This window comes from Podarcis bocagei, assembly GCF_964188305.1.
Source record: "Podarcis bocagei genome assembly, chromosome: 5".
Taxonomy (NCBI): Eukaryota; Metazoa; Chordata; class Lepidosauria; order Squamata; family Lacertidae; genus Podarcis; species Podarcis bocagei.
The window spans coordinates 3,255,537-3,280,710 of NC_138129.1; the positions used below are offsets into that span (position 1 = coordinate 3,255,537).

The 25,174-nt window shown below is 48.3% G+C and overlaps 1 protein-coding gene across 1 annotated transcript in view; it reads right to left on the reverse strand.

The window, feature by feature from the left end:
- Positions 1-25,174, reverse strand: part of DNMT3B (DNA methyltransferase 3 beta) — a 66,344-nt gene that overhangs the window by 3,491 nt on the left and 37,679 nt on the right. The window contains exons 5-20 of the mRNA XM_081196145.1: positions 22,676-22,825; positions 20,655-20,813; positions 19,874-19,981; positions 18,449-18,590; positions 17,356-17,502; positions 16,457-16,501; positions 12,801-12,880; positions 11,314-11,426; positions 10,108-10,291; positions 9,271-9,355; positions 8,014-8,159; positions 6,350-6,440; positions 6,089-6,237; positions 4,863-4,948; positions 2,566-2,635; positions 1,279-1,397 (exon numbers count right to left, since the gene is read on the reverse strand). Of these exons, the coding sequence (XP_081052271.1) occupies positions 1,279-1,397; positions 2,566-2,635; positions 4,863-4,948; positions 6,089-6,237; positions 6,350-6,440; positions 8,014-8,159; positions 9,271-9,355; positions 10,108-10,291; positions 11,314-11,426; positions 12,801-12,880; positions 16,457-16,501; positions 17,356-17,502; positions 18,449-18,590; positions 19,874-19,981; positions 20,655-20,813; positions 22,676-22,825 (1,874 nt within the window). The remainder of the gene's footprint in view (positions 1-1,278; positions 1,398-2,565; positions 2,636-4,862; positions 4,949-6,088; positions 6,238-6,349; positions 6,441-8,013; positions 8,160-9,270; positions 9,356-10,107; positions 10,292-11,313; positions 11,427-12,800; positions 12,881-16,456; positions 16,502-17,355; positions 17,503-18,448; positions 18,591-19,873; positions 19,982-20,654; positions 20,814-22,675; positions 22,826-25,174) is intronic.

Genomic DNA, 25,174 nt, shown 5'->3' on the forward strand with positions numbered 1-25,174 from the left:
GAAACCTAGCAAGAAGACTATCGTATGCCGGGGAAACAAGACGTCTCTGCCTATTGCACAAACGTCGTTTAGGGTGGTGCCCAGATAGCAGGGCTGGCCCAAGACACTTTGGCACCGCAAAATGGCACCCACCAGCCCCATGAGGGAAGAAGAGGCGTGCAAAGATGTACACCTGGAACAAGACGGGAATAAAGATTTACACTGGGAAGAATGGTGGGAGGAAACTGGTAGAGCTTCCTAATATTCACCAAGATGTCACTTTCCAGCTGCCACGGGTCAGAACCTGCCTCCAAGGATTGTGCCGCAAGTGCTGCTGTGGTGGTAGCAGCATGCAACACAGTCCTTGGAGGCCGGAATTTCTGCCCCATGGATACGGCCGCCCAAGGTGGTTGCCACATCTTGCCTCTTGGATGGGCCAGCCCTGCAAGAGGGCCTCCCCAAAGAGACAGGGAGCAATCGCGGAGAAGGCCCGTTTTCTCCTCAACGCCCTTTGGATGTGACGTGCAGAGAAGGGTCTCCACATATGGTGATGATTCCAGGGTCTGGGCAGGTTCACATGAGGAAATGTACTGTGGTCTCAAGCCATAAAAGCCATTAGAGGGGAAACCAAAGCCTTGAATTGCTGAAAACTTTTCCATTCTGCCAGGCCTATGCAGAATGGCTGGGGCAACCCAGCCAGATGGGCGTGATATTATTATTATTATTATTATTATTATTATTATTATTATTATTAGTCAGGCAATTAAGAATACACCCATACCCCACACCGGTCCACTGATGTTTCTTTTTAATTCTTTTGGTTATAACTTGCTTTTAACATTTATGATTTTACTGTATGGTTTTATATAATTTTAAACTACTGTGATTGTGATGCCAAGGCATAGATAAATATTATTCTCAAATGAATTAAATTGTTTTGCCTCATTTCCCCCCCCCCCTGTGGTGTAATGCATTTACATTTGTGTTTCCAAAGGTAAGTCACTTGGAGACCTAGTTAGGTAACATGCAACTGATAAGTCTAATAATGAATAACAACAGGAACAAATCATAACAATTGAAAAGAGTGGTAGAAGTAACAACTCCATGACAAATAATCTTTAACATGCACCCCTTTGCAGGAAAACAAATATTTGCTCCTCTTGAAGAGAGGCTGGAGCCCCAACTGCTCTGAAGAAAAGCATTTCCTGGGCAACCCCTGCCTGTTTCCTTTCATCTCTCCCTCCCTCCCCCCCCCTTTGCCATGCGCCATTATCCCACCCCCACCCCCTTGTATCCCACCTTTCCAATTCAGTGCACCACAAATTGTCGTCCTTGCCATTCATCCGCACTGGGAAAGTCTGGGCTTTCCCCTGCCTGATGGAATTAGACTTTGTGGTGATGGTCTGGACCTTTTTCAACTGAAAGAGAAGAAAAGCAAACATTTTTAAAGCACACACACACAAATGACCACCCTAAAGGACCCCTGACCATTAGGTCCAGTCGTGGCCGACTCTGGGGTTGCGGCGCTCATCTCGCTTTATTGGCCGAGGGAGCCAACGTACAGCTTCCGGGTCATGTGGCCAGCATGACTAAGCCGCTTCTGGCGAACCAGAGCAGCGCACGGAAACGCCGTTTACCTTCCTGCCGGAGCGGTACCTATTGATCTACTTGCACTTTGACGTGCTTTCGAACTGCTAGGTTGGGAGGAGCAGGGACCGAGCAACGGGAGCTCACCCCGTCGCGGGGATTCGAACTGCCGACCTTCTGATCGGCAAGTCCAAGGCTCTGTGGTTTAACCCACAGCGCCACCCGCGTCCCTACAAATGACCACACACACCCCAAAAATACAAGCGCTCAGTGTGAAGGTTTCCAGAAAGTGGTAGTATTAATGCCGTTCAGCAGAGGAAGGGAGCGAGGCTGGCTCTGTCCAGTGATTTTAAGCTTCTCATCCATCAGCCAGAAATGCGCTCAGATGTCACTGGTATGCCTTCAAGTGGCGGGGGGGGGGGGAGGTATTTTGCCCAGAAGGCAGCTAAAAATATCCAGATGAAAAGCAGCCGCTGGGAGGTCACTGCCGGGCCCTCAGGAATGCGAAAGAGGGTCTTTGCATCTCTTCCTCAGAGGGGACAATGTCCCCTTAGTGGCGCATCCGCCCCCTCCAACTGAGAGATCCATTTTGGGCTTCATTTTGTCATATCTGTGGAATGTCTGGGTTCCTTGCTCACAAGTAGAGAAGGGGAGAGACAGAAGGGAGAGTGTCTCGCCGTTTCGTTCAGCATAAAGAGCCTCACATGGGTGGGTAGTGGGGGGAGGGCAGCAGGAAAGAGGAGCACCCTAGGGTCCACTAGAGATATAATATAGGCAATGTGGGACGTGATTTGCAGGACGAGAGACCCAGGGGGCATTCCATAGCCCAGCCCTTTGCCAACCTGGACCTTCCAGCTGTTGTTGGCCAACAACATCTGGAGGTCACTGGGTTGGCAAAGGTTGTCGTTACCTTTCTTCCCCCCTGGATCATTCATAAGAATGGAGGGGGGCGAATAAGAATGGAGGAACTACTTGAAATGGGGAAAGTACCAAAAGTACCTTGGCTGTTCTGCCATACTCCAAGCAGTCCTGAAGTTCAAGTTTATCCGTCGTCGAAGCTACCAGGGGCCTAAGAAAAGACAAAGCGAATTATTCTCTAAGCCACGGCCCCATTGTCCTCCAAGCTCATCATTTTAGAGCAATGAGGGGGAACTTTGGCCCTCTATGTGTTGCTGAGCGCATGTTGTGGTTGTTGTAATGTTTGGATAGGTTCAGGAGAGGGCTTCCGAAATGATCAAGGGCATGGAGCGAATCAACTACAAAGGTTGCAGCATTTGGGACTTTTTAGTTTACAGAAAAGGCAAGTAAGAGGCAACAGGGCAGAATTTATAAAATGACACATAGCATACGGGATTTCCCAAACTTGGGTCTTCGGCTGTTTTTTGGACTACAGTTCCCATCATCCCTGACCACCGGTCCTGCTAGCTAGGGATGATGGGAGTTGTAGTCCAAAAACAGCTGAAGACCCAGGTTTGGGGAACCTGGGAGAGGGATGTTTTTCTCCCTCATCACACTGGAGCTTGTGGACATCCGATGAAGCTGAGCGATGGGATATTTGGGACAGTGGAGTATCGGGTCAGGTTCAATGTGCTGGTTTTAACCTTTAAAGCCCTTTGTGGCTTAGGGCCCTCGTATCTGCAGGACCGCCTCTCCTGGTCTGCCCCCCCCAGAGGACCCTAAGGTCCATAATCATAGTTTAGAGGTCCTGGCCCCTAAGGAAGTCAGATTATCCTCCACCAGGGCCAGGGCCTTCTCAGTGATGGCTCCAACCTGGTGGAATGCTCTGTCCCAGGAGACCAGGGCCCTGCAGGATTTAACCTCCTTCCGCAGGGCCTGTAAAACAGAGCTATTCTGCCTGGCTTTCAATTTGAACTTAGCCTGATCTTTCATTCCCCTTCCTTCCCTCCCCCTCCCCTTTTTATGAAGATTACCTGCTCTGGGATCCCACAGCTCATTCTCCCCTGGTCTCCTCGGTGGCCCAAATAGGACTAATTTAGCCAGCTAGCCCTGGTGATCATCTAATGTTTATTGGATGGATTTTCCCCCTAAATTGATTTTTGAATTCTGAATTTATTGCTATTCACGTTTTATACTGTATTTTATGCTGTTTTTTGTTGCATCAATTAAGTGTTTTGAATTTGTTGTTAGCCGCCCTGAGCCCGGTTTTTGAACCGGGAAGGGCGGGGTATAAATAAAAATTATTATTATTATTATTATTATTATTATTATTATTATTATTATTATTATTATTATTATTATACAGTGCAAGACTTAAACTATGGAGCTCCCTCCCACAAGGGGCAGTGATCGCCACCAAATTAAATGGCTTTCAATGAGGATTGGACAAATTCGAGGAGGAGGAGAGGGCTATTGGCGGCTACTAGCCAGGCCGGCGATGTTCTGCTCCCACAATCAGAGGCACTAATGCTTCTGAATCCGTGTTGCTGGAAATGACAGGAGGAAAGATTGCTCTTGTGTTCAAATCCTGCTCGTGTGCTTCCCTTGGGGGCAACTGGCTGGCCACTAAGAGAACAGAGTACCGGGCCAGATGGGCCCCCTTTGGCCAAGGATTGCAGCTTGACTTTGCTGCCTCTTTGGAAGGGATCGCGGGTCCACGGCGTGGCCCCTAGAGGTGCTTCTACATCAGTGTTTCCCAAACGTTTTTGGGCAACGGCACACCTGCTTACTGAAAAAAAATCTCGCGGCACACCACCATTAAAGCCCCGCCCCGTGACGTCAGCGCGCAGCGTCACGCCGGGAGGGATGCACAAAAGTGAAAGTTTTTCCCCTCCCCCTTGCCGGGGAACCTCCAAGCTTTGGGCAGGCAGGCAGGCAGAGCTGGGAAGGGGGTTTCCAGGGGACACGGCAGCTCCTCGAAAGGCTTCTCTCAGCTGCACTCAATCCTCCTCGGAGAGGATTTCCCCTCCGGTCCCATGCCTTCGTTTGGGGCATCGCTCCGGCTGCTCCCTCTCCCGCCGCGCAGGAGCGATGCCTCTCTCTGGCTCTCCCTCCGCGCAGGCTGAGGGAGGGAGGGAGGTGCGCGTGTGACCCGTCTCTGCTGGGAGACCAAACCCAGCGAGGCAGAGTCGCACGGAGGCGCCCAGGCAGCGCTGCCGGCTGCGAGGAGGAGCGCCAGGCAGCAGCAGGAGGCGCGGCCTCTCCTCGCCGCCGCCGCCCCGCCTCTCGCCGCCCGACTCGCCCGCCTCCCTCCAGGCATCTCGCGGCACACCAGCCGATGTCTCACGGCACACTCGTGTGCCGCGGAACACCGGTTGGGAAACACTGTTCTACATTACCTGTTCATCCCAGGAAGATTCCCCCAGAAGTATCGGGCCCGGTGTGCAGCCGAGACTTTGACGGCATCAATCATAATAGGGTTACACTGAAGACAAAAAGGAAGGGCAGTTAGAGACGAAGTGGCAGAAGGACTAATTCACAATTCCTTTGACAGAAGGATTAGGTGCAGCTTGGGGAAAAGAAGCAACTCCAAAAGTCAGAAAGATGAATTACAGGCTGCCTCATGCGCTGCCATGTTTAGGATAGTAGTAGCGGCGATGACAACAATAGTACTAATTCCAGTACTATGCTGTGAATGGCCTGTGATCTTCGGATGAAGGGCGAGGTGAGCGCCGCAACCCCAGAGTCGGCCACGACTGGACCTAATGGTCAGGGGTCCCTTTACCTTTATACACGGAAAAAATACAGTAGATGGGTTCCTAGAATCAGTTGTACGCCAATTGTGAACAGTGCGCTGCACGGTCATCAGAGTGAGGCCCCGCAAAGGGGCTGAGCAAGGTCCTTAAGTGCAGGGGCACCATTTATGAAAAGGGAAATGGAAAAGAGGTGGACAGTACAACAAAGATCATTTAAAGGGATTTGGATGAAACACGGGCACAGGAAGGCCTTACACAACAGGGCATCCCGCTAATGGGCATTCACTTAACACCCCAAAAGCCTTGTTCTACCTTCTAAGGTAAAGGTAAAGGGATCCCTGACCATTAGGGCCAGTCGTGGCCGACTCTGGGGTTGCGGCGCTCATCTCGCTTTTTTGGCCGAGGGAGCCGGCGTACAGCTTCCGGGTCATGTGGCCAGCATGACTAAGCCGCTTCTGGTGAACCAGAGCAGCGCACGGAAACGCCGTTTCCCTTCCCGCCGGAGTGGTACCTATTTATCTACTTGCAACTTTGATGTGCTTTCGAAGTGCTAGGTTGGCAGGAGCAGGGACCGAGCAATGGGAGCTCACCCCGTCGCGGGGATTCGAACCGCCGACCTTCTGATCGGCAAGTCCTAGGCTCTGTGGTTTAACCCACAGCGCCACCCGCGTCCCGGTTCTACCTTCTAGTCTGCCCCTATGAGAACCCACCCATGCGAAAGCTGGATCCATGCCTTCAATTAAATAATTGCAAACATATTTTGCAGAGGTCAAGGGCGTTCTCAGTCATCCTCTAATTTTTTCCTTTTGATTTTTGTTTTTCATAAGCTTCTTGCCCTTGAGGAAAAACCTGAACCCCCGGGCCTTTACCTCCAAGAAACGAGAGATGTCCCTCTTGTCGTTGATGCGCATGGCCACGACGTTCTCAAACAGCCAAAAGAAGGGGCGCTCCTCCCCGGCTTTGGGGCGCGTGTAATTGAGAAGGTGGTAGAACTCAAAGAAGAGTCGTCCGGTCCCCTCTGCAAGGAGGAAGACGGGTGGGTCAAAGGAATGTAGGACATTAAAAAAAAACAAAAACTTCTGGGTTGAGGAGCCAAGCTGAGAGTCCCCATCCTTGCAAGGGCTGCTTACCATAGAGGCCCTTCCTGGCAGGGTTCACGATGGAGAGGTCGTTGCAGGGGCTTCCGCCAATCACCAGGTCAAAAGGGCCCCATTCGTCAATCTGCAACGGGCAAGCAGAGCAATGGGTTTTGCAAGGTCAAGTGCAAAGTCATGTTGCCTGTCCGGTTTGTAAATCCCAGGCTTCTGGGGCTTCACAAAAACAGCGCCGGATTTACGTATAAGCTAAACAATCTATAGCTTAGGGCCCCACTCTCTTGCGGCCCCCCAAAAAAATTAAAGGGGGGGGAACTGGGTGTGCATTTCCAAAATATAAGATAGAAAACAAATAAAATAAAACCTACATACAGCAACAGTGTTTGGGGTTGTGTAGTAAGTAATGATGTAAGTAATGGGCCCCCAATCATTTTTTGTTAGAGCTTAATAATTATTTCACTTTTAATATACTTCTTCTTAATTGTATTTCAGTTCAACAATTACTTTGATGTACAAATGGCTTTAGATACCTACTAGGTCCATAAATCACCATATAGCATATATTCAACACGAAGAAACAGTGACAATTTGTTGTTGGCAAAGGACAGCTGGACATATAAAGGGCCCGATTACCTTCAGGAGCTTAGGGCCTCATCAAACCTAAACCTGGCCCTGCACAAAATGACCACATCGCAGAAGACCCCAGAAGAGTCAGCCAGCTGGATCAGGCCCAAAGGAGCCCAGCATCCTCTTCTCACCGTGGTTATTTATAATAAAATAAACATCTTTTAAACCACAACCAAGCACTATATCAATTCTTTTCAATAAATAAATGTATTATCTGAGGCTTTTCTTTGGGTGTCTCATCCACGTGAGGTCATAGCTGTCAACTTTTCCCTTTTCTTGCGAGGAATCCTATTCGGAATAAGGGAATTTCCCTTAAAAAAGGGAAAACATTGACAGCTATGCGTGAGGTCCAGATGGTGGCAGTACAGGAACAGACCTTTTCTGCTCATTTGTGAGACGCTCTCCCCAATGAGGTTTGCTTGGCCCCTTGGTTACACATCTTTAGGTGCCAGGCAAAAGAATTCGTCTTCTCCAAAACCTTTGGCTAATTAAAAAAAGATGACCTTTTAAAGTGGAATGGGGAGGTATTTGTCTTTTCCCCCCTTGTGCTATTATTATACAGTGGTACCTCGCAAGACGAATGCCTCGCAAGACGGAAAACCTGCTAGACGAAAGGGTTTTCCGTTTTTGAGCTGCTTCGCAAGACAATTTTCCCTATGGGCTTGCTTTGCAAGATGAAAACGTCTTGCGAGTGTTCCGATTTTTTCCCGCTCCCCCCCCCCTTTTTCTAAGCCGCTAAGCCGCTAATAGCCTTTTAGCCGCTAATCCGCTAAGCCTTTAATAGCCGCTAAACTGCTAATAGCGCTAATCCGCTAATCCGCTAATACGGTTGCTTCGCAAGACGAAAAAAACCGCTAGACGAAGAGACTCACGGAATGGATTAATTTCGTCTTGCGAGGCACCACTGTATTATGTACTTGATGTTTTATGTTGTAGACCACCGTATGGTCTGTTTATGAAAGGCAGTATATAAATTTAATAAATAATAACAAACATTTTGACCCGGCTTCCAATACAACCAGCCAGCCGCCTCAGCCAAGAAGCCTCAACTAGACCACAGGGAATCTCCTTACATTTTTCTTGGTTATGTTCCTGACGTCATGCACGTATTTGATGTTCCCTTCGTGCCGCACAGTTCCCACAGCTATGGACTCCTCGCAGATCTCAGAGGCGACGTACTTCTCCACCTGGATGCCAAGATCCCGCAGGACGAGGTAGCCTAAAGAGTCAAAGCACCACGGGTGAGGAGATGGGAGAGGTGGCCCTTGAGATCTCTCGTGATTCCCTGGCAAACAGCTCCAACTGTGGGAGCCAAGATGCGCAGGGTGTCCACATCCCGACAGAAACAAGAGACTCTCAGGAGCTGCAGTGTTGATGCGCATGCTCTGGCTGCTACTGTGGCATGGAGAATGACAATTTCCCGGTGCACGTTTTGTTCACACACACACACACACACAAGTCATGCATGCGCAACATCGTTTGATGAGGAACAACACTGCCAACAAAAGATCGGTGATGGGACCAAAACAAATCACGAATGTCATGGGACAGCCTGGAAGATGCAGGACAGGGGAAGGAAGGTGGACAGAGATAGACATGGGGTCAAATGAACCAGACTGGCCTTAAGGAAGGCGGGTACGGGCTTGACCACCACTGTGGGATGAGCTGTCCTTTAGCGGTGATGATGGCTGTTCTCGTCCATCCTCACTATGACCTAGCAAGGCAGAGCGGCATTTTTTCTCAAGGGTTATCAACGAACATTTTTCACAGTGCCATTACTACGCTACAGCTTGTGCCCAGCGCAGGACCACCAGGGCATTCTCTGCACAAGGGGACCAGGGGCGGAGATACACTTGTGGTTTTTAACCTTAAGGAATGGTTTTGATAACTATGGCTGGATCTCCACTGATCTAAAAAAAACGCTATGAAAAAGGAGTTGTAGAGCTCTCAATGCAATTTTCCATTGACTGATGTACAGCGCCCCGGTGTCACACTTTTATAACGCATTTATAACGTTATAAGGCACCAGTATAGATTAGTCCTGCATGGACACATGATGTCCTACTTTTAACACTCATAATGCGTTATTAAACCAGCAGTAGGGAAACAAAATGGTGAGATTGGCAAAGTAAATGATGGATCTGCCCATCAGCTAAACGACCTACTCACTGCCCTAGCAAACCTGTGATTTGAACCCAGCTTCTAGCATATTGGTGTGTGGCCCTTTGGACGTTTTGTTGTGTGGCTAGGGCAACCCAGTCAGATGGGCAAGGTGCAAGAAATAATTCTGTGATTCTCAGACATCAGAGTTCGTTGAGGGGATCTCTCACCTGTTGCAATTCCATCAAAGAGAGACAGCACTCTGATTGGTCTCCTGTTTGCTGCTGGGATGGCAGGGTAGATTTTTGGTGGCTCCTGTGAGAAGAGAAGGGGGGAGAGAGATTAGAAATGGCACCGCCAGCCGCCAGCTGCCCATCTCTCCCACTGGCTTAAGTTCATTGCAAATATAGGAAGCCCCTTCTAAGGTTGCCACATGCAAGAAGTGTGAATCCTAGCCATTAAGAAAATCAAATGCACAAGTTTCACGTCACCAACTAGACCTAAGAACGTGGCGTAACAATAGCCTGCAGGATCAGGCCCAAGGCCTATGTAGTCCGGCATCTTGTTCTCAGGATAGAATTTTATTATTACGGTCACAGACCAGTTCCGGGTCACTTACAATATCAGGAAAATCATAAAATGCAACAGGAATGCACTGAATTGCAAATGGGTATAATAGAGACAATTCAGATATAGCTGCGGTTAAAAATATATATTAAATCTTGATCACTAAAATGTAACCTATAATTATCATTTAAATCTTTAATCGTTTTGGTAGTACAGCTTGTTCCCTAAGTTTTATGGCACTCGCACAGAATTTGGCCACCCTTAGCGTGATGTCTGGATCCTCGTCCTCTACCAGGAGTTTTAGACATTGAAATTCAGACCCCATTTGGAGATTTTTGTATAACAGGAGTGCATCCTGTTCTCACAGGCAGCAGCCAGATGTTTCAATGGGAAGCCAAAAAGCAGGATCCGAACATCAGAGCATCTCTACAATTCTATAATTCTACTTTAGGGCAGGTGGGCTACGCTGCCCCCCTTTAACAACACCCCTGTTTCCTTACGTATTCAAGCCCCTTCTCGTCTGTGAAGAACTCCTTCAGGCGGGTGTTCCAGTCGCCCCTCCTCTGAAGCATCCCGTGACGCTCTTGCGGCTGGCACATGTAGCAGCTCCAGGGGTCCTCCTTCCTGGCTGCGTCGGCCGCCCCACGACCCACTAGCAGGTTCAGGCAGTCCACACAGAAGCACCTGCACAAAACAAGGGAAGAGGAAGGGGGGGGGGCTGTCCGTAAGGCTGGGCAGCTGCTCTGTTCCTCCACGGCCAGGAGGTGGAAATTCTGCAAAATGCATTATCAGTAAAGCCGGTATTATTATGCAAGAGTGCGGCCTGACCACAAAACTGGAAGGAACCAATTAAAGGAGAACCTAACGGCCGAATGCTACAAAGAAAAACAACGCCAGATAAAGCACAAGGAGGGTTCTGCATGTACAGCAAAATACGGGGTATCTGAGGCATTTTCTTCCATATAGTGTGCATTAGTAGTAGTAGTAGTAATAATAAAAATAATAATAATAATTTATTATTTGTACCCCGCCCATCTGGCTGGGTTTTCCCAGCCACTTTGGGTGGCTTCCAACAAAGATTAAAAATACATTAAAATGTCACACACTAAAAACTTCCCTGAACAGGGCTGCCTTCAGATGTCTTCTGAATGTAAGATAGTTGTTTATCTCTTTGACATCTGATCGGAGGACGCCACTACTGAGAAGGACCTCTGCCTGGTTCCCTGTAGCTTTGCTTCTCAGCACTGGACCTCAGCGTCCCGGCAGAACGATGCGGGTGGAGTAAAGGTAAAAAACCCCTGGACAGTTAAGTCCAGTCAAAGGCGACTATGGGGTGCAGCACTCATCTCACTTTCAAGCCAAGGGAGCCGGCGTTTGTCTGCAGACAGCTTTTTCCAGGTCATGTGGCCAGCAGGACTAAACCGTATCTGGCACAACAGAACACCATGACAGAAACCAGAGAGCACGGAAACATTGTTTACCTTCCCGCTGGAGCAGTACCTATTTATCTACTTGCACTGGTGTGCTTTCAAACTGCTAGGTTGGCAGGAGCTGGGACCGAGCAATGGGAGCTCACCCCGTCACGGGGATTTGAACCACTGACCTTCTGATCAGCAATACAATCTCAGCTAGCTCAGGGGTTTGGTTCCAAGGGTTCTGTCATGGATGCTGTAGTTTAGATTCTTGAGACAGGTGAGGTCTCTCACCTGAAGCAGTTGGCATTGTCGCAGAGAAGCAGCTCGTTCCCCGCGCAACAAATGCTGCAGTAAGCCTGGTACCCGTCTTCATCGTACATGTAGAAAAATTCTAGGAACTGAACCTGCAAGGAAAAGAGATCCGTGGCAGATTTAAACAGTTTCCGATTTCCTGGGTGTCCCTAGCCCCAAACTAAGTATCAGAAGCCGCAGAGAAGGCCAGCCACCCCCAGCCTGGCCCCGTCCACATTTTTCGGACTACAGCTGAGGCTGATGGGAACTGTAGTCCGAACCATCTGGAAGGGGCAAGGCTGGGGACATCTGCAGTATTTTTTTATTTAGCAAAATTTACATCCTGCTTGGTTGTACAAAAAAACTCAAAGCGGTTTAACAAAAAGAATAAAAGGATAGTGAAAACAATTTAAAAAATGGCAGATTTTTTTTTTAAAAAAGTTAATATTTCAATTGGACCAATCACATATTAAAAAATATTTATTCGGCGGTTGGGACATACCAAATTTAAGTAGCTATTGTGAAGCAAGCCAACTCAGCCATCCAGTAAGAGAATGCAGTAGTCAACACTGGAGAATATAGAAATTGATGGTGCTCCTATAAGGGTATTAGCTTTAATGAAAAATAAGCTTTGATTATTGAGTTAAGTTTACAAATCCCAATGCAGTGGTACCGTGGTTCTCAAACTTAATCCATTCCTGAAGTCTGTTTGACTCCTGAAACCATTCAAAAACCAAGGCGTGCACTCAAGCGGAAGCTGCACTGGACGTACGGCTTCTGAAAAGTGTTCACAAACCGGAACACTTACTTCCGGGTTTGTGGCGTTCGGGAACCAATTTGTTCAGGAGCCAAGCCGTTTGACAGCCAAGGTACCACTGTTCACACGCATGATTTAGAATATGGTAAAAAAAAAAAAAAAAAACGGGCAAAAGTTTTAGCTCCAGGACTGTCACCTATAATTCCAATACAGCATCGTCCTCTATTTCAAAATAAAAACAGATTATATAATGTGAATGTTGCAAGGACTCTGTTTATATTATTTGAAAGATTGTTATAGGAAAGGACTACTTCTTACAGCAGCAAAAATGAACGTCCATTTAGAGAACAATCAAATTTCATGGCTGTTAGGGTATCAGTGGAGATCAGCTCTTACAAATGCACAAATTAAGAACGAAGCGAGAAGGAAACTAACAGAAGTCCCCTCGGACTGTGGTGGACTCCCCTTCATTGGGAGTTTTTAAGCAGAGGTCAGACGGCCATCTGTCATGGATGCTGTAGTTGAGATTCCTGCATTGCAGGGGGCTGGACAATCCTATGTCTCTATGACTTCTTACAAATGTGGACCAGTGCCAGTTCCACAAATTGAAGTGGCTTCCGTGGGGTAAGGCGATCTCGCAGGGAAACTGGCCCCGTGTTGTTAAGTAGGGCAATGGCCCTGCATGAAATAGTTTGGAGGAACCCCCCCCCCAAATCACCTGGACGCTCACCTGGCAAGTCTCGCAGAGGCCCCCTTCAAACAGGGGGTGGGTGGTCACCGGATTCTTCTTCCCACACGACAAGCAGCTGTCTGTTCAATGAGCGAAGGACAGGTCAGTAGACTTTTAATAAGCACTCCTTAGAGTGCATCTGACATAAGGCAAATGGTCCCAGCGTTCAGTCTGGAGAGATTCTACCAATCCCGGTAGAGAGCAATGAGCTAGAGAGGCCAATGGTCTCGTGCGGCATTGATTGATTGATTGATTGATTGATTGATTGATTTCTATACTGCTTAATATGTTAAAAATATCTCTAAATGGAGTGCAGAGAACTGTAGCAACAGCAGCCTTTCTGACTCCTTCCGACTTCTATGATTCTAAATAAAATATTACAAAATACAGTTACATTCAACAATATGGCATTGATACAAAGTGAATAACATATATAAATTGATCATCAATTCATTTTCCAATATCAATTCACCCTCCCCCTCAGCCTCCGGGTTCTCACCCAGCATCAAAATTCCTCTCACCCACAAAAGTCTCACAATGGGAAGAGTTCCTGGAACAGAGGACATGTCACTAGGCTCCAACTCCAGACTTATTTTTCATGTAGGGTTGCCATACGTCTGGAATTTCCCTGATATAACCAGAATACGGCAGTAGGTAACAGTGTCCAGACCGAAATCACTAAAAATGTCCGGGGAAAATCCCATTTTGGAAGTCTAAACGTAAAGGTAAAGGGACCCTGTGAAATTTGACCAGCTCCGGCCCATCTGGAGCTGGTACAGGCTTGTCTTATCTTGAGCCCAAGCAGAGTGTAGTCCCGCAAACGAAAGGATAAGCAGGAATGCGCTACATGCTGAAGTTTATTTACAAGTCAAAATAAAAAAATTCCTTCCAGTAGCACCTTAAAGACCAACTAAGTTAGTTCTTGGTATGAGCTTTTCGTGCATGCACACGAAAGCTCATACCAAGAACTAACTTAGTTGGTCTTTAAGGTGCTACTGGAAGGAATTTTTTTATTTTGACTATGGCAGACCAACACGGCTACCTTTATTTACAAGCTTTGCTGAGATCATACAAACATACATCTTGCCTCTGTGAGAGCAGAAAAGCAACTCCTCTCGACACAAAGAAACCGAGAGAACAGTGAAAAACAGGAATAGTGAGGAAAGCAGAAACCAACAGAGCCCTGACCGTTAGGTCCAGTCGTGGCCGACTCTGGGGTTGCGGCGCTCATCTTGCTTTATTGGCCGAGGGAGCTGGTGTACAGCTTCCAGGTCATGTGACCAGCATGACTAAGCCCCTTCTGGCGAACCAGAGCAGCGCATGGAAACGGCGTTTACCTTCCTGCCGGAGCAGTACTTATTCATCTACTTGCACTTTGACGTGCTTTTGAACTGCTAGGTTGGCAGGAACAGGGACCGAGCAACGGGAGCTCACCCTGTTGTGGGGATTTGAACCGCCAACCTTCTGATCGGCAAGTCCTAGGCTCTGTGGTTTAACCCACAGCACCACCCGCAGTTGGAAGTCTAGATGTTGGCAAATTTGCTGAAAAGTAGCTCAAAAACAAAAAGCTCAACAACTTTGCGTCCAGATATTTGCTTTTTGAAAAACAGTAGATGCTCAGGTTGTGAATGTGATCCGTGCGGGAGGCACGTTCACAACCCGCAGTGTTCGCAACCCGTAGTGGCGCGTCTACACACGCGCAGGTTACAATTCGGCGCTTCTGCGCATGCGCAAAGCACGATGTAGCGCTTCCGCACATGCGCGGCTGCCGAAACCCAGAAATACAGTGGTACCTCGGGTTAAGAACTTAATTCGTTCTGGGGGTCCGTTCTTAACCTGACACTGTTCTTTTTTTTTTTAATAAATTTTTTATTGCGTTTCTTTTCATAGGTTCACAGGTTCAGTTACAAAGCAAAAAACAAGAAACATTTTTTTAAAAGTATAGAAAAAAAAGAAAAAAGAAATATATTTCAAATCATCTTTCAATAAGTTAATTTTCATTGGACCTCCCCACATTCTCCCAACATTGCATTCTTTAATCTAACAATGTCAGCAATTTATTACCTTATTTCACCGCCTATTGTACCTTTGAATTTATTATGTTACCAATTTCAAAAGTTTGTAATTTAGTTTTAATACCTTTACAATAAACATAATATATTTGTTTCAAATTTGTCTCCTTTTTTGTCATTACTTACTTTATCATTCACCTAATCAAGTTGCAGAAGCATAACATTTCCTAATTGTGCACAATCTTAACATTCAAACAACTTATAATATTTTTGCAAATAGTCCTTAAATTTTTTCCAGTCCTCCTCCATTGTTTCTTCGCTCAGATCTCGAATTCTGCCAGTCATTTCTGCCAACTCCATGTAGTCCATCAACTGCGTCTGCCAGTCCTCCAGTGTGGGTAAATCTTGTGTCTTCCAGTACTTTGCAATAAGAATTCTTGCTGCTGTGGTTGCATACATAAATAAAGTTCTATCCTTCTTTAACACCTTCTGGTCCACCATGCCCAGAAGAAAGGCCTCTGGTTTCTTGGGGAAGGTATATTTAAATACCTTTTTCAATTCGTTATATATCATTTCCCAGAAGGCCTTTACTTTCGGGCAGGTCCACCAGAGGTGAAAGAATGTCCCTTCTGCCTCCTTACATTTCCAGCATTTATTGTCAGACAGGTGATATATCTTGGCCAATTTGACTGGGGTCATGTACCACCGGTATACCATTTTCATTAACCTGACACTGTTCTTAACCTGAAGCACCACTTTAGCTAATGGGGCCTGCTGTTGCTGCTGCGCCGCCGGAGCACAATTTCTGTTCTCATCCTGAAGCAGAGTTCTTAACCCGAGGTATTATTTCTGGGTTTGCGGAGTCTGTAACCTGAAGCGTATGTAACCTGAGGTACCACTGTAACCCGTTCCGGTACTTCTGGGCTTCATCGGGTCCATAACCCGAAAAAACGCAACCTGAAGCGTCTGTAACCCGAGGTATGACTGTATGGCAACCCTATTTTAATGGACAGCTCAAAGTGGCTTTTCTCTTCCATAAATTTCTCCAACCCTCTTTTCAAGTCATCCAGGTTGGTGGCCATCCCTGTAGCAGGGAGTTCCACAGTTTACCCACACGCTGTGTAGTCAACATCAGCAACCTGAGTATTATTCCCTTCCATTTGCTACTGACACATCCACAACCACGTGGGCGAGTCTCAAATCTGCCCTGTCTATTGACAGGGAGTATCTGCAGCTGGGAGCTGGGGGGCAGTCCTCTGGGACTGAATCAGGTCAGGTTTTGATGCTGAAGATGCTCTTTACCAGGGGTCCCCAAACTAAGGCCTGCAGGCCAGATAAGGCCCGAGGGACTCATTTATCCGGCATGCAACAACCCCCGCTGTCCACCCTTACTGGCGCTGCGCAGCTGTCCACTTCCGGGTTGGAGGAGCACCAGAAATACACGTTTTTTCCAGTGCACATCCGGGTCGGAGGAGGCCCATGCACATAAGCTATTTCCGGTGCTCCTCTGACCCAGAAACGCGCCGGAAATAGTGTGTGCGCACGCGTATGGGCACGCGCTCCCCTGCCCTCCGGCCCATTGCACGATCGACGCTGGAGACACCGGCCCGAGGCGCAGTAAGTTTGCTGACCCCTGCCGTTTACCTTCCAAGCTCTTCTTGTTGTGCCTGACTTCAGAAGCCATCGACTCTGGAAAGAGAGAGGCAACGACGAGTTAGTGAGTGGAGTGCCTCCCCCCAGAGGGGCCAGGACACAAACCCACAGGCAGCAAACTGTGCCTCCTTAAAAGAGTTTCAGAGTTGTATGAAGAGCCGGCTTTCTATGTTCTATAGGATTAAATGGCACATACGCACTCCATATCCCTGCCTACTGACATCAGGCAGAAACCTGCATGGTACTATTTTGACACCTACTAAAAACTTTGTTTAGACACTCTGACCCAGATATGCAGAACACTGACATCTGCTCTAATCTGCTTCCAGCTTATCACTTATTGTAATTATGATCTGAATGCTGTATTTACTTTTGTTGTATTCGTTTTGTAAACCACTATGAGTTCGTTTGTTTCTCTGCAATCAAGTGATATATAAAATACCGTATTTTTCGCTCTATAAGACGCACCAGACCACAAGACGCACCTAGTTTTTGGAGGAGGAAAACAAGAAAAAAAATATTCTGAATCTCAGAAGCCAGAACAGCAAGAGGGATCACTGCGCAGTGAAAGCAGCAATCCCTCGTGCTGTTCTGGCTTCTGGGATAGCTGCACAGCCTGCATTCACTCCATAAGACGCACACACATTTCCCCTTACTTTTTAGGAGGGAAAAAGTGAGTCTTATAGAGCAAAAAATACAGTAATTCTTTTTTATAAAAAAAACCTCCCTGCACATAGAACACTAGCATGTCAGGGATTTTAGCCTTGTATACTTTTATTATGTGCAGTAAGGGTTGTTGTTGTTGTTTCATTAAAATTGTACCTCTGCAGGTGCCTCTCCCTCCCTCCCTCCCTCCACACACCCCAACCCCAATCCGGCCCCAATCCTACCTCTGCTCTGGTTCTCCTCCGCCTGCTCCTTGTTGCTCCCATTGCAGACATTGGTCTTGAGCCGCTTGGCCGGTGGGGCAGGTTCAGGGGAAGGCAATTCGGGAGCGGCAGATTCTTCAGAGCTTTTCTGGCTGAGGAGACTGCTGTCTGCAGAGAAAGAACAGCTGGTTTTAGTTGGGACGGACATCTTCTTTGGCAGGCAGAAAGGGGAAAAGGGAATGGTTTGCGGGCAGGTTGGGGGTCCTGGATTGTGGGGAGCCACAGAGGCCTTCTCCAAAGATTGCTTCCTGCACAGGTAAAGCTAGTAGGAATGTCCAGCACAAGCAAGCCTATGCTGAAGACAAGACGGTCAGGTTCCCTGTTAAATATTCAATCTGTGAACCCCATAATTCTGCACTGTGAACAAATCAGGAGAATTTGTGCGTAGGCAGCAGGCCACAATGTGATGAGAATGTTAAGGTCTTAGATATATAATAAATGTACCAACCAAGCATGTACATAGATCAGCACAGGAAGACCAACCTGAAACCATTTTTGATTCCCAAACTGTCCCAAAATGACCAAATGTTTTCTCTGCAAGGTCAAAGGAAAATGGAAAAGCCTCCCCATTGTCATTTCCTTCACAAATCCTGTCTTAAGGGCACATTTAAGATATGAATAGGGTGTGGGGCTGTGACCTGGCTCAGGAACTAAGTATTTATCATTACAAAAGACTGGCCAGGCTCCCCAGGCAATCCAATCAAGTGACCATTAAACAGGTAACCTGGCAGACAGGAGGTAAACAAAGCACTCAGATTTCTGCTGTAGACCGCCCTTTCTGTGATGTAGGTATGATGTATCTGGAGGTGGTGAGTGAGGACCCTGTTGCAACAGATCAATAAAGGCTTACTAGCTGCTTTGCTTCTCAATATTCTCTGGTTGGCCTCTGTTATTTTCTCCTACCAATAGGGAACCCACGTAAGGACTCTATATGGGCTCTTGGACACCCCATAAGGGAAAGGGGGCAGATGTATAACAGCTCTCCGAGGGACCGGGCTCCCACTGCCCTCCTTGCTGGGTTTCCTCGCCCAGGCCCCCCCGGCCAGCTCCTTACCTGAGGTCTTGGGGGGCTTCAGTCCTTTCCCTCCGGTGGGCTTGAAGCCATTCATGGCCCACTCCACCATGGGCTTCAGCTTGTCTTCGAGAGAATCCCCTGGAGCACTCGAGAACGACTTGCCTGCTCGGCTGCTTGCCACCTGCCAGGAGGAAGAGGAGAAGGCCTTACGAAGGTGTCGCAGAGCAGGTGGGCATCCTGGATTGTGCTGCCTAAATTCCCGCCCCTGGCTACTTCACGGCAGAGCGAAATGTGCAAGGCTCCTTGCAGCTCCTACCTGATATAGGTTAGGACCTATAAAGTCCCATATGCCCTGGGCCCAGGCTACCCAAAAATGTTGGTTGGCATCCATCTGTCTCGGGAGACAATGGAGTGTACCTCCGGGGGTGTCAGCAATACTGAAGTGGCCTCTTCAGGGCACAAGCCTGGCTAGTGTGTGAGGAAGTCCTGGGCTGTTCCTGTTAGGATACTGATGTTCCGTTCCACCTAAACAGATGTGTGGAGCTGTGCTATATCACATACAGTGGTACCTCAGGTTAAGTACTTAATTTGTTCCAGAGGTCCGTTCTTAACCTGAAACTGTTCCACTTTAGCTAATGGGGCCTCCTGCTGCCACCGAGCCGCCGGAGCACGATTTCTGTTCTCATCCAGAAGCAAAGTTCTTAACCTGAAGCACTATTTCTGGGTTAGCGGAGTCTGTAACCTGAAGCGTATGTAACCCGAGGTACCACTGTATCTGTTTACATTCCAGCACAGCTTGCTGGGAACTTCCGTTTGTGTATAGCTTTTGCTTTATGCTTCTTGCCTGGACATGAAAGGGAGAAGACATGTTTTTCCCCCCTTTGTCCTGTTGTATGCTGAATAAACTGGTTGTAAATACGCTGTAAAGGTAAAGGGACCCCTAACCATTAGGTCCAGTTGTGGCCAACTCTGGGGTTGCAGCGCTCATCTTGCTTTACTGGCCGAGGGAGCCGGCGTACAGCTTCCGGGTCATGTGGCCAGCATGACTAAGCCGCTTCTGGCGAACCAGAGCAGCGCATGGAAACGCCGTTTACCTTCCCGCCGGAGCGGTGCTTATTATTCAAAAAGTGAGCTCCTATTCACGTGGAGGAAGCCTAAAAGGCCATTAACTGTGAATAACTCATTCTCGAATTGCCCCCCTTAAAAATCAAATTGACCAGCTGTGGGGCGTGTGCCCCACGTTGGGAACCACAGTTCCAGTCCCACCCTAGGCAATTCAGGAATCACAGCTACACCACAGACCTTCAGGATGCTTTTACCCTCATCCTTAGAAGACGGACGGGAGGTCCATTAAAGAAAGGTGGAGACCAGGACCCTCCCGCTTTTTCCTTGAGAAGGTGTATTGTAAGGTTATTCCCGCGGCTCCCTCCTCGCGCCAGGCCCCGTTAGCCTGCCTGCCCTTACCTCCAAGACGTGAAGGATGGCTTGCCGGTACGAAACCAACTTGTGGAACGTGGTGGAGTTGAAATGCTCCTGGAACGCCAACAGCCCCACCAGCTTGTCTACCGAGACCTGCGGTGGAAACGGCAAAGCTCAGCCACGGGAACAAGAGGGCTTCCCCCGCGATCAGGACAAGGCCACGGGGTTGCTTTGAGGAACATCACCCACCCACCGCCCCCTGCAAAACTCCTCAAGAGGAGGGAGAGGGGATGCTGGGCTGGGAGGCAGTTACAGGGCCTTTTCAGTGGTGGCTCCGACCTGGTGGAATGCTCTGTCCCAGGGAGACCAGGGCCCTGCAGGATTTAACCTCCTTCCTTCAGGCCTGTAAGACAGAGCTATTCCGCCTGGCCTTTAATTTGATTTTTTATTCCCCTTCCTTCCCTCCCCCTCCCCTTTTTATGAAGATCACCCGCTCTGAGACCCCACAGCTAATTCTCCCCTGGCCTTCTCGCTGGCCCAAGTAGGATCAATTTAGCCAGCTAGCCCTGGGGATTATCTAACTGATTTTTTGAATTTTATTGTTATTAATGTTTTTATACCGTATTTTATGCTGCTTTTATAAAAGTGTTTTAAATTGGTTGTTAGCTGCCCTGAGCCACGCGTATATATACTGGATGAGTGCAGGTGATTTTCCTGGTGCCCACTGAAAGCAATTCCTTTGTGTATTCTTCATTTTACCTCGGGGACGAGATACCAATGCCCCCCCCAGCATCCATCAGCAGCCCTCCCCCTCCTTTCCCCTCACCTCCGAAAACTTTCCATCGCCAAACCACTGAACCCAACGTATCCCGGGGGCCGCCTTGCGGTTGAATGTGGCCCTCCATGAGACGACGATGGCGGGCCACCAAGCAAAGCCCTTGATCTTCCCCCAGACGAGCTCGCCGATTTGAAAACCCTTGCTGTCCTGGAAAAAAACAAATAAGATTGAAGGTAAGCAAGTGGAAAGAAATGGGGTGCTAACGGGGAGTTTTCAGGGAGCCCCCGTGGCCTGTCAGTGGCTCTTGAATCAGTGGCTCCATGAAGCCCCCAGGGTCACCAACAGTAATAATAATAATAATAATAGTAATAACAACAACAACAACAACAATAATATAGTTTATTATTTGTACCCTGCCCATCTGGCTGGGCTTCCCCAGCCACTCTGGGGGGCTTCCAATAAAGATTAAAAATACATTAAAATGTCACACGTCCAAAACTTCCCTGAACAGGCTGCCTTCAGATGTCTTCTAAATGTCAGGTAGTTGTTTATCTCTTTGACATCTGGTGGGAGGGCGTTCCACAGGGCGGGTGCCACCACCGAGAAGGCCCTCTGCCAGCTTCCCTGTAACTTGGCTTCTCGCAGGGAGGGAACTGCCAGAAGGCCCTCAGAGCTGGACCTCAGTGTCCAGGCTGAGCGATGTTGGTGGAGACGCTCCTTCAGGTATATGGGACCGAGGCCGTTTAGGGCTTTAAAGGTCAGCACCAACACTTTGAATTGTGCTCGGAAACGTACTGGGAGCCAATGTAGGTCTTTCAAGACCGGTGTTATATGGTCTCGGCGGCCGCCCCCAGTCACCAGTCTAGCTGCTGCATTCTGGATTAGTTGCAGTTTTCGGGTCACCTTCAAAGGTAGCCCCACGTAGAGCGCATGGCAGTAGTCCAAGTGGGAGATAACTAGAGCATGCACCACTCTGGTGAGACAGTCCACAGGCAGGTAGGGTCTCAGCCTGCGTACCAAACCATATTTGAAACCATTTAACCAACAAAACGCTCCTCTTTTTGAAATCCGGCTGCTGTACATTTAACCTGCTGTCCTATAGTCATTTTGCTTTGCTGTCGCCGTCTTTTGAATCCGTTACCCACCCCTGAGAGCACTGGGGCAACAGCGGGGTCTCCAGCGCAGTTTGCACAGCCACCGTTGTGCCCACCAGCGACTCCACTGATGGGATTCAATAAATCCACAAGGCTCCATGGACGTTTTGCTCTCCCTGCTCAGTTTCTGCTCCCACTAGTCACCCGCTTCAACAGGCCCAAACGTCTATCTCTGTTTTCTGACATGGCAGGCATTTTGTGCGATGACACATCCCCCATGGCAGCCATTTTATGACTGGCGCCCAATGCGCTCTCTCAAGATCCCAGGTGCGCCTCTTGGCCCCCTAAAAGTTTGGAGACCCCTGAGCTAGGGACTGGGATCAAAATCCATTTGATAATAAAAGCAAACTAAAAAATATATAGTATAGGGTGGTATATAAATTCAATCGATCAATAAAATTAATTAATTATTTAAAAAATAGTCACATAAGCGAAATCCATCTGCAATGCTTTGCCCCAAAACAAGGGCTGGGAGACCCCCCCAAAATAGGTCATGGTGGTTAGAGTTCCAGGCGAGAACCAAGGAGAGACCAGGGTTCGAATCCCCACTCAGCAAACGTGAAGCTCAGGGTGTGATTTGGGGAGCCAGTCGCTCCCTCTCAGCCCAGCCTACCCCACAGGGTTGTTGTGGGGGTTGAGCTGGAAAGCAACGTAAACCGCTTTCATCTCCATGGAGGAAAAATGTGGGACATCTCCAATTCTATGATTAATGCAATGCATAAATGAAAATAAGGACGCAGGTGGGGTTTTCAGTCATTATACTGTAATCTTTCCCCCCAAATAATCCACGTGTGCTGCTCCAGAATGTAACCCCTTCTTCTGACCACCCTGGGTTTCAGAGCTGCCCACCCCCTTGCTAAGCTTCAGCCAGGTAGCCACGACAGCCCCCTCCCCACCAGGCAAAAGCGACCCCACCTGGTATTCCTCTGCATCTCTCGGGGTCCCTGTCAAGAGGCAGCCATTTGGTACCCCAGTATTGCTGCCGCCGCCGCCGCTCTGGCCAGACTGCACAAAGTTCTCCTCTGAGTAGTCCACTTGGGCAGATGCAGAGATTCTCCTGGAAAACTGGTAGAGAGGAAGAGAAGAGATGAGCTCCTTGGAGAAAAGAGATGGATGAGGCCACAGGATTTCTGCCAGGCTCGTTTTCGGTGAGGCACCGGTGACACATGTGCAAAAAGGCCTGGCCCCCCCCCCAAAAAAAAACTGGTAAGAACCATTTAAGGAGGTACCAGATGGCTAGATGCTAAGGGGAAAAACAACTCTGGGTGAGGTACAAGGAGGGTTCTAATATGTGAAGTAAAGAAAAAATGGGTTGAGTAAGTGTTTCTAAGGACTGTGGTTTTATGAGAGTGTGGGGTGCTGGGGTGGTTGGATAGAGGATGAACCCCCAAGATGACGTCTATCTGGCCATATAGTGTGGGTCCTAATGTAAGGTTACCAGCCGTCCCCGTTTCCCAGGGACAGTCCCCAGATTTACAAATCAGTCCCTGTACAAAATCTATTGAAGTTGAAAAGTGTCCCTGGATTCATTGGGAAAAATCTGGTAACCTTATCCTAATGGAAATGCTCTCGCAAACACCTTGGACTCTGTCCAGTAATGAGTTATACAGTGGTACCTCGGGTTACATACGTTTCAGGTTACATACGCTTCAGGTTACAGCCTCTGCTAACCCAGAAATAATACCTCGGGTTAAGAAATTTGCTTCAGGATGAGAACAGAAATCGGGCTCCGGCGGTGAGGCAGCAGCAGGAGGCCCCATTAGCTAAAGTGGTGCTTCAGGTTAAGAACAGTTTCAGGTTAAGAACGGACCTCTGGAACGAATTAAGTACTTAACCAGAGGTACCTTACGTTATCTATCTATAACACGCACCCGACCATAACACGCACGTAGTTTTTAGAGGAGGAAAATCCGTAGGCATGCCACCCGTAGGCATTCCCTCCATAACACGCACAGACATTTCCCCTTACTTTTTAGGAGGAAAAAAGTGAGTGTTATGGTGCAAAAAATACGGTACTTAACCTGAGGTATCACTGTATCTGCCCATGCGATGCCCACCTGGTGGAAACTCTAGCTCACATCGCCCTTAAATGTAAAATGTAGGATGATGTCCGCCAACAATTTCTAGACCATCTATGTACTCCAACACGGAAACCAGAGATGGAAGTTATGAGCTTCTTATTACAGGGGAGAGTCCAGGAGCTCACCAAGACAGTAGCTAAGTTCCTCTATTTGATTTTTTGACGCTGAAGCATGCCACAGGATCCTGCCCTTCCTGGAAACCCACAGAGATGACGCGGATTGCTCGCCTCTTCTGCCCTTTGTCGGGTGACTGTGTCGTTCGGGTGGCGACAACATTGCACTGGCCTATCTATTCTGAATGTATTCTGAACGTTCTTATGTGATGCCAATAAAGGTTACTTGACTTCCACAGGTATGAAGTTTACGGCATGTAATGCCTTAAGAGAGAATATTATGAAAATGATATACAAGTGGTACATGACATCAGTCAAGCTTGCAAAAATCTATCATTTGCCCGATAATAAATGTTGGAAATGTAAAGAAACTGAAGGCACATTCTTTCACCTTTGGTGGACGTGCCCAAGGATTAAGGCTTTCTGGGAGATGATCTATAATGAAATGAAAAAGGTATTTAAATATACCTTTCTGAAGAAACCAGAGGCCTTTCTCCTGGGCATGGTTGGCCAATTGGTGCCAAAGAAGGATAGATCTTTCTTTATGTATGCTACAACAGCAGCATGAATACTTATTGCAAAGTACTGGAAGACACAAGATTTACCCACTCTGGAAGAATGGCAGATGAAGGTGATGGACTATATGGAACTGGCGGAAATGACTGGCAGAATCCGAGACCAGGGAGAAGAGTCGGTGGAAGAAGATTGGAAGAAATTTAAAGACTATTTACAGAAATACAGTGGTGCCCCGCAAGACGAACGCCTCACAAGACGGAAAACCCGCTAGACGAAAGGGTTTTCCGTTTTGGAGGCGCTTCGCAAAACGAATTTCCCTATGGGCTTCCTTCGCAAGACGAAAGCCCATAGGGAAAGCTCCGGGACAGCGGGGAAGCGCAGCACTTCTTCCCCACTGTCCTCGGACCTCCTCCGAAGGCTGGCGGTGGGGCGGAAAGCCCTTCTCCCCGCGCCAGCCTTTGGAAGGCTCCTCCGAAGGCTGGCGGTGGGGCGGAAAGCCATTCTCCCCGCGCCAGCCTTCGGAAGGCTCCTCCGAAGGCTGGCGGTGGGGAGGAAAGCCCTTCTCCCCACGCCAGCCTTCGGATGGCTGTCCTGAAGACTTGCGGTGGGAGGAGGGTTTTCCTTCCCACCGCCAACATTCAGAATGCTGTTCTGAATGTTGGCAGTGGGGAGGAAAAACCCTCCTCCCACCGCAAGCCCCGGGA